This window comes from Ctenocephalides felis, unplaced genomic scaffold, assembly GCF_003426905.1.
Source record: "Ctenocephalides felis isolate EL2017-DRISC unplaced genomic scaffold, ASM342690v1 CF-g0.4_SCAFFOLD_03571, whole genome shotgun sequence".
NCBI lineage: Eukaryota > Metazoa > Arthropoda > Insecta > Siphonaptera > Pulicidae > Ctenocephalides > Ctenocephalides felis.
The window spans coordinates 29834340-29848131 of record NW_020539725.1 but is presented as its reverse complement, the minus strand read 5'-3'; the positions used below and the strand labels follow the sequence as shown (position 1 = coordinate 29848131).

General features: G+C 28.5%; 1 protein-coding gene across 1 annotated transcript in view; it reads right to left on the bottom strand.

The window, feature by feature from the left end:
* Positions 1-2863: 2863 nt before the first annotated feature.
* LOC113385900 (putative uncharacterized protein DDB_G0279653) overlaps positions 2864-13792 on the bottom strand; it is a 92272-nt gene continuing 81343 nt past the window's right edge. The window contains exons 2-8 of the mRNA XM_026623723.1: positions 5682-5948; positions 5344-5469; positions 4945-5137; positions 4513-4600; positions 4192-4404; positions 3774-4025; positions 2864-3115 (exon numbers count right to left, since the gene is read on the bottom strand). Coding sequence (XP_026479508.1) covers positions 2864-3115; positions 3774-4025; positions 4192-4404; positions 4513-4600; positions 4945-5137; positions 5344-5469; positions 5682-5943 — 1386 coding nt within the window. The 5' untranslated portion in view covers positions 5944-5948. The remainder of the gene's footprint in view (positions 3116-3773; positions 4026-4191; positions 4405-4512; positions 4601-4944; positions 5138-5343; positions 5470-5681; positions 5949-13792) is intronic.

Sequence of the window (13792 nt, the reverse complement as noted above, 5' to 3'; positions counted from 1 at the left end):
AAAGTATCTAATGGTAATATTTACATATGCTGATTATAACAGGACAAAGGAAAGGGTGAAGAAGCATGAGTATTGTTAATAGTTAGGGTCGACACATGTAATTACGTTGCCGAGACGTTTTTATATGTATCGACCCTATCAATGTTAGCAATTCTAAAATACAACAGTTACAGACCTGTCATCAGTTTCGTAAGCGGCATCGGGTGAGTTTAGGGCGGCTGTGTGTTGTTTTTGTGGCGTCGATGCCAGGCCAACGCTACTGTACGTGTGATCCTCCGACGGGCTACTCGTTATTAGGAACAGCCCTGCACATCAATACGAAAACAGAACTTTACCCAATTCATTTAATTTATCGTCAACAGTCAAAGTCAAACAAAGTGAATTATGATCTTTCATAGTAATATATCAAGCCAATTTGAAATTTATATTGATATTTTAACGTCACCCCTAATTCGACGTAGGACAGAGTGTTGTAGAACTTTTCAGGTTCATTCTTTTACAAACCGTACACCATCCAGACCTTGACATTTTAGAATTGTCTTTTTTTTTACAGATATTATACATAAAATCATTCAACACGTTGTTCAGGAGTTTTGCTGAAAAATATTTTTTTTACGTAAATATTTATGATAGAAATATGGATTTTAGTCTCAATTTCTATGAACATCCTCTGCGGTGAATTATTTCCAATTGTGCTGATCGGATCAGTATTATTATTTTTTATTACACTCATATTGAAGTGAACTTTTTAATGACTTAAATTTTTTTTTTGCAATTTTCTTAACAATAACAACCCTTAAATATTTACAAAGGTTTTACATACCCTTTACCCAAATTGAATTGATTGAAAAAAATATATATTTTTTCTTTTTTTCTCTGCAACAAAAATCTTTTCACTATTTGTCGGATACTCTGTTACAACGTAAAATTGTAAATACTTACTGCAGAGGATGTTCATAGAAATTGAGCAAAATATTCGTATTTCAATCGTAAATATTTACGTAAAAAATTTTTTTTCAGCAAAATTCTGAAATATGTGTCAAATGATTTTATGTATACTATCAAAAAAAAAAAAAATCGACATTTGTGACATTTTATTTTTTAAAAATCCCCACGATTTGCAAAAAATGACCCATATGTGTAAATATATATAGATGTAATAGGATCGTTAATGTTTTCTTTACTTCTACCGGCAAATATTAAAAGAATTAAAAATAATTGCCAATCAAATCGTTTTTTTTTTTAAGTTTTGAAAGCAACTGCTTAATTTACGTATATTATAAACCCCTATCTAAAAGCACATCATATATATTTATATAATTTTCTAGCAATAGCTGAATTGCTTGTAATGTTTGAATAAAGCATCTCACAAAAGTAGAATAAAAAATGAATATATTAATAATATATTACTGTATATTACTTCAACTTTTTCATCCATTCATACTTCAACTAGTTTTCCCTTGGGTCATCATTTATTAGACTTTATTTTGCAAAAAAAAGTGAGAAGCTCTTTGCACATATTAAAGTACCCAAATAATTTTATCCTAAATCATTTCATTCATCATTTATTTCACCAAATGATTATTTATTAAAAATGATTATATATTATTAAAATATTTTGTATTTGTATTTTTTATGTTGATTTGTATACTTTTGACTCAAAGATGTCATATATATTTGCAAAGTATGTAACATTCATCTTTTGCAAGCTCACTTTGAAGGCAAAACATGAACAGGTCTGTTAGAAGTAGTTCATTTGCATCCATCCACTAGAGCAATTGAACATTTTACAAATAGGGAAATTGCACAAGAAGTTAGAATTTATGATTTACATTATTATTGTTAAAAGTATATACACAAAAGCAGTGACCTATTACCAACAAGCATCAATATGTACATCACAACTACACAAATAAACTCTTTGGGACAACAATTTCATCACACGGAGATATATTTATAATACCTTTTGTTATATTGTTAATGATTCAACATGATTATCAAAGATGACATCTTGTATTCTCAGCCAAATTTTAAAAACAATTACAAACCGAATCAGTATTGTAAGTTACCATATTTAATAATCATGGTCTTTATGATTAGTGAGTATACTACTGGTATTTTATATCGTTGTGGCATAAAATCGAGTATCCCAAGAAACTAATAAATATATATATATATATATATATATATATATATATATATATATATTAGGGTGGTCCTTAAAATGGTGATTTTCGAATTTCCTTGCTCCCAGGGGCTCAGATGGTTCCAAATAGATAAAAAACAATTCTCTGAGAGTTTTAGCTCTTAATATTAACGTTTAGATAGAGCGCAATTCAATCAAAGTTTTGTATGGAAATAGCATGGAAAAAATTTCAAAAATTTTAAATATGTTTTTTAGATGTAATTTAGCAAACAAATGAATGAATAAAACTCATTCATTTGTCGCTAAGTTATACCTAACACATTTTTTTAAAATTTTCAAAATTTTGTCCATGCTATTTCCATACAAACTTTGATTAAATTGCGCTCTATCTAAACGTTAATGTTAAGAACTAAAACTTTCAGAAAATTGTTTTTTATCTATTTGGAACTATTTGAGTCCCTGGGAGCAAGGAAATTCAAAAATGACCATTTTAAGGACCACCCTAATATATATATATATATATATATATATATATATATATATATATGCAATCACATTTAATTTGAATCATTATATAATACAGTAGATATATATAACAACATAAACAAATGTTGATTCAATTGGATCACTCTAATCAAGTAAAATTCAGATAAAGAGAATAAATATAGAATAACAATAAAACATCTTCAACGAAGACTGATAAATTGTGGAAAATAATTACCCAGGTAATCCAAGTCGACCATGTTTAAGTGCAACCATGACCGCGGCAGCGTTTGCTTCTTCAAATTCTTCAGAAGTCCACATTTCTCGCTTGTCATGATTATACTCGGTGTGCTGTCTTTGTGATTGGCTAGAATTATTATAATGTGTACTGTTGTTCGGTTGATTGTCTTCATTGGGCTGATCAGCGGCCGCCAAACGCCGCGAGAGGTATGGGAAAAGATCGGGATTTGGCATGTGCGACAAACTCTGTAATAAGAATTAAATTTTAATGGAAATAAGCCGATGAATAATTATTATTTAGTATTAACAAATGACATTGTTATGTGAAAAGTGCAAAGTGTACAAAAGTGTATATGATTTTACTTCATGTCCTAATGCATAAAATAGTATAATATCCTAGTTTGTATGATTTATCGTAAGAAAAACAATGTATGTTGTTCATTCATATTAAAGTAACCAAAACTGTTAACATATATCAGGCCTCTATTTATGTAGATATTATTTAATACACATGTTATAAATACTACTCAATATTGTCTTAACCAAGTAGGCTCAATAACATTTGTACATATTTACAGGATATTTATATAACAGTTTTATCCTAGATTTTCACTATTTACTTTTTATTTTTAAAATACTGTGAAAGTTCTTTGTGTCATTATTTAAATGATTTATAATTATACTGTACATAATGAATGAAACTGTTAATATAGAATGGTAGTTTATATGGAATTATAGGTAAACTTTTTTAGGTGACTAAATAAAATGCAACAAATACGTGAAAAAATCAATCAATAGACATATCAATGTTCATAAATAAATCACTATTTTAAGCTGTAAAATCTCATCGCAGTCTCAATTTTTATTTATCTATTTCAACAAAACATAATGATCTAATGTTTACCTTTCCGTCTTTTACTGGGCTTCCATTGGTGAGGCTATTATTGCTATGTTTTCCATTTGATACAACGGTTGTGCTTGTCAGTCTAGTATTACCATTAGTAGCAGTTCCAATACCATTATTTGAATTGTGTTGCGGGTTAGAGTTAATATTCTCTAATGCTGAACAAGGATGAAATGGTGAACGTGTCAGTGCTTGTAATAAATTAGGTCGGAAGCGCTCATCTACCATCCAAAGGGAACCTTTTCCTAGATTCTAAAATGGAAATGATTATATTGATTATACTTTGCTAAAGCTCAGAAAAATAGGAAGTTTAAAACAAAATGAAAATGAAAACCATTACAACAAATTATAGATTGAGTATACATCTGAAATTCAGGCCATACTAAATATACATGTGTTAATTAGTTTTTCCACTTACTGGAGCTTTCTCTAATTTTTGGAAGCATTTGTTCAGTGAGAGATTATGTCTGACACTATTTTTCCATCCAGTAGGAGCATCACGAAAATATGGAAAATGTGACACAATCCACATGTAAATTTCCTTTACTGGCAGAGCTTTTGCTTGACTATCTTCTATGGCCATAAATATTAAGCTTGAGAAGCTATATGGAGGTTTACTGGTTGTATGAACCTGGGATAGAAATATTTACATGGTAATCGAATAATGACAAATAGTTAAACACAAATTATTTCTGATATAAATAAATAAATAAATAAATAAATAAATAATATATCTTACCAATGGATCATAAGGTAGACTGCTGGGGTGTTTATTCTTTGTGGGTGATGGTTTTATTGTGCGAATTGGACTATGTTGATTGCTTGAACTGTAAAAAATGACACTGATTTGAAATTAGTATTTTGAATACAAATATAAGGTGTTATATGTTCTAAATAACAAAAATTGTTGAAAAAAATGATAAAATTAAAACGTATGCGTGAACACAAAGATGACCTAAGACTTAAACTGACTTCAAGTAAAAAGGAGGATTGGCAAATAACAAAATTTTATTAAGAAGATAATGCTTTCAATATTCTATGTAGTAATAAATTATATAGTCATATAGACTATTAATCAATTTCATTTGAAGAATGTAATGCACAAATTAATTGTATTCAGATATGATCGATTTGATTAATTTATTAAAATGTAACAAATTTTGATGTTTACCTGTAATCACTATTGCTATTTCCGTTGTTTCTGTGAAATTGTTTCTGTTGATAGTCATATATATTGTCAAGGTTGTGATTTTTGCTATTAGAACTATTGTTATTTCCGGCTATGATGCTATGATCAGATGAATTTCTTGTGTTGTCTTCAGAAATATAACTGTTATCTTCAAAATCGCTTGTTGGTGACTCTCCTATAACAGAAGCAACATAGTTTGATTAATTTTAGGTAATACTTATAACAGAATAATATAGTAATAATAGTAGAAAAGTTTTTTGCTGCCATTTTGTGAGAATGGCTATATTCAATATCAAAATTAATTGATTTGAAAATTGAATTATATTAATTATTATTAAGTTAAACAATATCATCCACTATATAATTTTGTGTAATTATTACCTGTGCTACTAGCATCTCCGTTATTACTATTCATACTATTATGATGTTGAAAAGTTCTTGTCGTATGAGTTATATTTTGGTGCAGTATAACAGTTCTTGTGGTAGGTGTGGAGGTTAAATTTATTTCTGAAAGTGTAATTGAAATTTAATACATATACAAATACTACATACATTTAGTATATCAAGAAGAATTAGGAATTTATAGTTTTTGTTATTGGAGCAGAAATAATTTTAGAAAACCAATAAATTCTCTTTCTACTGTGAATATCTGGCATTTAGTAAAAAAAAAAAAGACAGTAATCTCAATATTATCATTATAGCACATTGTGTACCTGTACCTTTCAAGAGATTCCTATCATGCAACCAGGACAAAGAAGTAAGATCATCATCAGGGCTTGTCTCTACTCTCACTTCTCTAGTTTCTACACCATTATATTCCTCTTGGTCGGAAGAATCTTGCAGGTGAATCCTGATGCCGTCCGGGCTGGCGATTTGATACTGGTAGAGTTGTTGATGATTTTGCGTCGTTGATACAGGACTCGAAGGAGCACTTCGTGCAGCCATTAAGCACGGCGGCGTTATGGGGCGCTCTGGGGCCATGCTTCCTGGAAAAAGAGAAATAATAGATATTATTTATTACAGTCATTGTAAAACTGAAACTGAACATATATAATAATATAATATAATGATATCAATAAGGCTTCCGATTCAAAAAGCTTGCCAAGCTTTACAAAATGTAAACAATGTAAACAAAGAATATTGAAATATATTCTAGTTGAAACAGATAAATTTATTTTATAAATCTATTATTATTTTATTATTCTCACAAATGTTTTAACAATAACAAACAGCAAATGTATCGATGTAATACTTTCAAATGAATTATTTTGATATAACCCTATGTGACAGTCCGTTTATAAAATGACAACAACACTAAATGAGTGTATTCGTATCATATGAGTCATACCAAAGCACCCAGTTAGGTAAAGAAAACATAATGACCACAATTCAGGGGTAAAAAGCTTTAAAATACAAAATTAAAATTTAAATGCAATATAAGAATTTGTAAATAGCTCAAAATCGTTATTTGTTAATTGGCGAAATTGGCTAATTGACTGATAGTTTAATTCTAAATTAAATTTTTGAGTCTAAAATAATAAATATAACACAAAGCGAGAACCCTGCAACAAAATTGCCTTATAACATATTTTCTACAAATTCGCTAATACAAAATATATAACTAAAGAATATTAAAATTATTTTAATTTTTATTTTAATAATAATTAAAAATATTATTCCCGGTAAGACTATTTCTCAGGAACGAACTAAAAAAGCGTCTTTTGCGAGAAAGCGTTATACAAGGTAGAGACAATATATTTGAAAGTGTAAGAACCGGCGTAAAGTGGCGTATTAGACATGATCGTTTTAACGGAGTTCTATTGGATATATCAACTTTTGATAAAAATTTAAAAATAACTCATAGTTTGACCAACAGATTTCATTTTTGATATTTTATAGAATGATTTTGCTAGGCTATTAAATTCAAGCGTGATGAGACAAGCGTCCATATGAATAGAAAACGTATAATATGTTCTGAATTAAATAAATATTGAAATTAGCAAATTTGCTGAAATGATCAAAATATGCTTAAAACTAATTAGGTCAAATGAATTATGAAAAGTTTTCGCCATTCGAGCATTTCATAGAATACTTAAACTGTTAAAGAGGTAATAGAAACAGTTTAATGACAAACTTATGCATCTGGCAGTAAAACTGCTGAAGTATTATAGTTCTTTTCGCTATAATATGCTTCATAATGACCACACGATGTATATGATTGTAACTTTACATAAAAAAATATTCATTATATAATGAATATGCTCTATGTTAATAATATATATTAATGGCACTCAAAAAACGGCTTGATCTGTTAAAACATAATTTTGTATTATGTCAAGGGTATTTATACTATCATTTTTCTACATGCTCGAAGTACTCACAAAGTCGTTATCTTCTACATATAATGTGGATACTACAGTTTAAAAAAGTTTTCTCAAAATGGATCGTGTATTTCTTTGGCAGCTATTCAAGTGCAACTATAAAGTTGGCGTATATGCGATATGCAGGGGACGAATGATTTAAAAACTTTAATAGTTTTTGTAAAAAGAAACAAAATAGTTACGATAACGACTTCATTTTTTAATACTTCAAATCATAAAAAAAATCTACATTTTTCACAATTTTTCTTTTTGTTTCTAAAGTCATTTCTTTAACTATGAATTAGAAAATTGATAGCACAATTATGCCGCTTATTGAAGCATTCGAGGTATGCGGTAATGCAAGCGGATGTCAACCTTGATATATAAAAGAAACAGCCTTATCTCTCGAGTGAAAGTTCGTAACATCATTGGGTAGATGTGATGATGCATCAATATCGAGAATTACAGCTGAAGAGATTAAAATTTGCTTGTTTACGTATAAGCTTTTATACTTAAAACATTCTTAATCGATATCATTGCATAGCCAAATTAAGAATAGTATGTCAAACAAACAACGATTCCTTCGCGGTGGATATACTTTCTTTTTTCGATAGTTTTGTTACATAACTATCAGATAGCACTTTTCTTCAAATATTTTTCCATATCGTTCTATAAAATTATTTTTACTTTTAATCTAAAAATTAGAAACAGTATTGACTGTGTTCAATGGTGCTTGTTCGTTTCCTAACAGAAATCAACGACTTTGACTTAATTAATTTATACAAATTTCACACTAACTTGCTTCCTTATGAAGATAAATCAAATGTATATTTATTACGTACTCGTATTTAAAATAAACTTGAAGTAATAAATATTTAAAAAAACAATATATTTTTAAATAAATAAGCTTTGTAATTCGCATACTATAACTTCTAATTTAGGTAAAAATATACGTTGCATGACTACCGATCATAACATGGCCTTTAACTTTAAAAATGCAAATGTATTCAGCTTTTCAAATTAACGGTCGAGACGGTAAAACGTGATGCAATTAAAGCTTAATTGATTGAGAATACCATCAAAATAATGTTATTATCATTTCTGAATATAGAGTATTGATTTTAGAGAGAGTTTACAAACAAACGAATGCAAAAAAACCTATTATATCACGTCAAATCAAATCAATAAGTTAATCAAAATCCTAACATTTCAATTTAAAGTACGCCCTATCTTATTACCTTAAGTTTAATCATGACTTTTTTATAATACTAGAAGAACTTACAACTATATTTAAACAGTATTAGATATTTTATTTCTTCAATATATTGAAGAATCAAAATTTCTATACTTCAGTGGACAAAATTATTCTATTCACAAATGCAATAAAAAGTAAAGAATGCCATAAACAGATTGAATATTTTGCTTATTCATAAAAAATAATGTTGTTTTTATAATTAAATTTTGTTGAATATAAATGCTAAGATTTTGAATTCAAATTTTTTTTGTAAGAAAAACTAGGGAGCTAATATTTTAATTATCCAAATTCAAAGAAACGAATGTATCTCAAACGCCCCTTTTTAGGATTACACAATAAAAAGCAAAAATAAAATGTGTATCTGTTCATTTGTTGCAACCTCCCATATAGATTGATTTGTAGAAATACAATCGAATTTAATCGTTTCCAAATGTATTTTTAAGATTATAGCAAATATAGAAAACATTAATGTATAGATGAAAAATTTATATTAGTCTCTTAAGGTTATTTCTTATTCTTAATTTTTTAGTGACAATATGTGTACATAGTCTAAAACAAAGCAAAAACTTTTCAGTCAATTTTCCCGATAAATTTTTTCGCTAATGTAAATTTTAATACAAGACATTATAGGGTTTAAGTTCATTGCCAAGCTGAACGAACTTTGAGTTTTAATCAATTTATAATTGGATTCTGAACTACACTATACTTCAAATACTATAAATAAATATCGCACACAAATAATCCGAACTTTAATTTTATTCTATCGATTTATTCGTTCGCATTGTAAGCGACTATGTTTCCTGCTTTAATTATGCAAGACATGCAAAAAAGTTTTGACTTTAATAGGAAGTAATCATTGAAAATAAACAATAATAATATGTAAAATTTGTTTCACTTACAATATTGACCTAGTTATCATAGTAAACATTATTGTTGCGAAATTTATAAATTCGACGAAAATTGAGAAGTAATATTTTCGAAATCCTCTTATCGCGTAATTGATTACTTATACTACAATAGGATTAATAATAAATTTGGATAATCTATATTTTTATGGAAATTGTATTCTTATTCAGTAAGGATTGTGCATAAATTTAATATAGGACAAAAAATAAAGCTAGCAGATTTTCCTTGGCGATTTACAATACACGCATATTTCTGAACCTTAATGGAAATAGTTTTTGTAGAAGTTGTTCCAATTTACATATCGGTGTAACTTATCTAATAATTACCGAAATTTGACCTATATATGAATAAACTTTAATTTTTATTTATACGGGTTAATTTAAGAGCAAATACTACGTAAAACGCTTTAAGAGCCTATTGCAGAAATTGTAATCAATTAAAAAATTAAAATACTCAATCCTAGAGCAAAAATTTTAGTTTCTGGAGTCATACCAAAAAAGATATCTCAGTTCAAAACTATTATTGTAGTATGTTATATCCGATGAAATAAACCGTCATAGCTTTTGTAATTAGATTATAAATGAGAAAATCTACTATCAAACATGACAGGTTACACGTACCTTTCCTTTTAATACATGTTGTTCAAATGCGAAAAGTTCAGTCGCGCAATGTATAAATCAATTCATTATCGGAACTTTTGTACAAAACAACCCCGTGAACGAGGATATTTAAGATGCGGTTATAAAAGCTTGATATGGATCACTGAGACTTGTAATCCATAAATTGTACAGAAATTCTGATTGTTTACGTCTATCATTCCCATGGAAATATAATATAAGCTCTTTGCCTGTAAGTCAGTTCGCAAGTTTTGTATACGTTGCCTTAGAGACGACTACGATATCCAAATATAATGTGCATGTATAGCATAGTGTTTTCGTTTCACAAATTGCGACTTACAGCTCACAAGAAAGCTCTTTTCAGAGTTGCGTTAAACTTGTTTTGTACATGAATCAATAATTAAATTACGCAAGAACACAGGATCTAAATATAATATTTCATAGGATTTCCTCTGCTGATATAGACTAGAGCGTCTGATGCGGGTTTAGAAAAAAAGCTCGTCTCTCAAAGCTCGATTGTCTTGATACAGATTGAGCCTAATAGAGATAATGGGGCCAATTCTCCGATATAATGGCAATTTTATGGTAAGGCTATGTTATGGGTATATCTTCGTATAAATTGGTAGTAACGAACTGTCAAAAGGCTAATATACAAAACCTAACTTCACGTATGTCTTACCAATGGGGCATCAGAAAGATGCACTTATGGTTTTATGTGTAAAACGCCTGGTCGCACAGCAAATCCATAGCTTTTTGACAGTTCGTTACAACTAATTCATGCGGATATAGACCCGTAATATAGTATGACCATAACGTTTCTATTTTATTCGAGAATTGGCCTGAATATTTTGAAATTGATATATTAAATAGCAATCAATGTATAAAAATCGACACTTGGCATGTGAAATTCTGCCATGAAAATGCTAATGTTCGCCCAATATATTTTATAGAGATGTGGACAATATTAAACCTTAAATTAATTGTAATTATTTAAAAGTTGCTCAAGCAAGTTCACTTAGAAAATGATTATAATTTAAAGCTCATATTTCTTGTAAAATAATTATCGCTCAAGCGAGTTTACTCTTTATATTAAATGGATGTATATATATTAGGGTGGTATTTAATATGAACATTTTCGAATTTCTTTGCTCCCAAGGGCTCAAATGCTCCAAATTATTAAAAAAAGATCCTCTGAAAGTTTTAGCTCTTAATATCTTTGTCTTTTAAATAGAGCGCAATTCAATCAAAGTTTAGTATGGAAATAGCATAGGCAATTTTTCAAAAATTTTAAAAATGTTTTTTAAATATAACTTAGCGAACAAATGAATGATTTTTATTCAAAATTCGACGCTCTACAAAACAAATGATAAAAATCCTTTTTTCAGAGCGTAGAATTATCAATAAAAGATGATGCGAATTGTCACTTTTAATTCATTTGTCGCTAAGCTATACCTAAAAAACATTTTATAAAATTTCGATATTTTTTCCATTCTATTTCCATACGAAGCTTTGATTGCGCACTAACTAAAAGTTAATATTAATAGTTATAACTTTTAGAGATTTTTTTATCAATTTCAAAGCATTGAAATTGGGAGCAAAGAAATTCGAAAATGTCCATATTAAGGACCACTCTAATATATTTATATATAATTCCTGATCTTGAAAGAAATTGTATCTTTTACTTTAATCCTCATTAATAATTCAATTCAAGGCAAGTGCATGAAATTATATTAAATCTAATACATAATTTAGATTAATACAAACATAGAGCTTTTCCTTGTAGCTCTATATTTGTAATATATAGGCTACAATCCCGACTCTCTAGAGAACGTCTCATTAATATAAATGACAATCAACAATACGGAGAGAGTGTAACTTCGCCTTTATCAAAATATTCTGCGAGGATCACTGGAGGTCCATTTAACTTAAAGTTGTGTTGGCTTGTCAGGAGCTTTCATAGTTATAAACTATTTATAATAGTTACGTACTTAACTTTATAAAAATCAGAACAAGGTAATTTCAATTTTTCTTTCAACTCATAACTTTTGTTTGTTATATATTTATGGTAACAAGTTCCTTGTAAATTTCGCGTATCTCATGCAATCCGCCATTTTCCGAAATTGAATAGAGTTATTGTCACGCTTTGATATACTACTTTGCACAAATACTTAATAGTGTCTCATTATGACTGAAAAGTAACTTTGACATGTGTTTTCAGAATAAGTATGTTACAAACCATTTACTTGTTACTTATTATAGCGAATAATTTATAGTTTACAAAATGTAACTGTGACTGATTGTGAGTAAAGTGTAACTGAAACAGACATTTCAACGGCGTCTTAACATTTTGAGTACGGTAACTTTAACATCAAAGTTTTCTCTAATAATCGGATCAGATTAAAAGACTATTTGCAATAGAAGGGAACTAAAAGCTTGAACATTGAAAGACTCAACCCTTCCTACTCGCATGCCGCAGCTTCGGCGACATAATACGTATTACATTTGCAATGGAGAGGGTTAAAAAATGCATTGTATTGCTGTAAGTTAAGAGATAAACGCGAAGTTTTAAGCTACAAAGAAAACTGTTAGAAAGTTCAGCAAATATTTTAAAATTTCATATTATTGACCTCCATCGATATACTAATTTGCAAAGTAAAAAAACAATATACAAATTAATGCAAATATGAAAAGTCTGATTTTCAAAGTAAAACGTGGTTAGAACAAACTTGAAGGGTAGTTTTAAAGGGTTCAATTATTATATCATAGTAACATTACCAACTTTTTAGTAAAATAAACTTGATAAAATAATTTATTAACGTAAATCGAATTAATAACAATTAATATGTATATAAATTGGTTAGGAATTGATCTTCTGAAAGTTGCTCAATTGAATAGTACAAAAAATATTTTAATCTTTTTTAATTGTAAGTAAGTAATTAACATAATTTATTATTACAATTCCCAAGCAAAATTTTACGATTCTGCATGGTCTTCATGATCGATTTGAATACATCCCTGTAACAACAGTTTCTCTACGGATCATATTATTGTAACAAAAGTCTCTGTACGGACCCATCACAATATAGAAAATACAATTTGAAATTTATTCTATACAATGGAATCTGACATCCCATCAAAATAAAAAAATATGTATCTCGAATGTTTGTTTCTCAGGCACACGTGTTATTCGTACTCGGTGATATTAAACTAACACGTATTGTATTAATAATGTTAATCTGTTTATACAATTGTGTGAGTGATTCAATGGAATTAATACGACGAATCATTCCACTTTACTTCGTCAGTATCACACAAAACAGGAGGCTTCGCTCATAAGCACAAATTTATGTATGCTCTTGTCAAGCAAGAGTTAACTTATTTGCAGTTTATTTTTGCTGTTATTGTCTCAGACAGCTCATCTTCGTATAAAATAATCTTAGTCAATTGAGAGAGCTAACTAATAATAAAATAATCCTAATGTGCAAAGTCATTTTATTTTATTCCAATTTTTTCAAAGCTATGCTAACTCCAATACATAATTTGTTTTACTTGTACCTTATGTAAATAGCAAAAGAAAGTGTAAATATAATAATAACCTTTATTATGAGTTAATAACCTTTCATTATGAGTTAATAAAAGAAGAGATGCAATAATTATGTATGCATCTCTAATATTTGAGAATATTAAAAAAA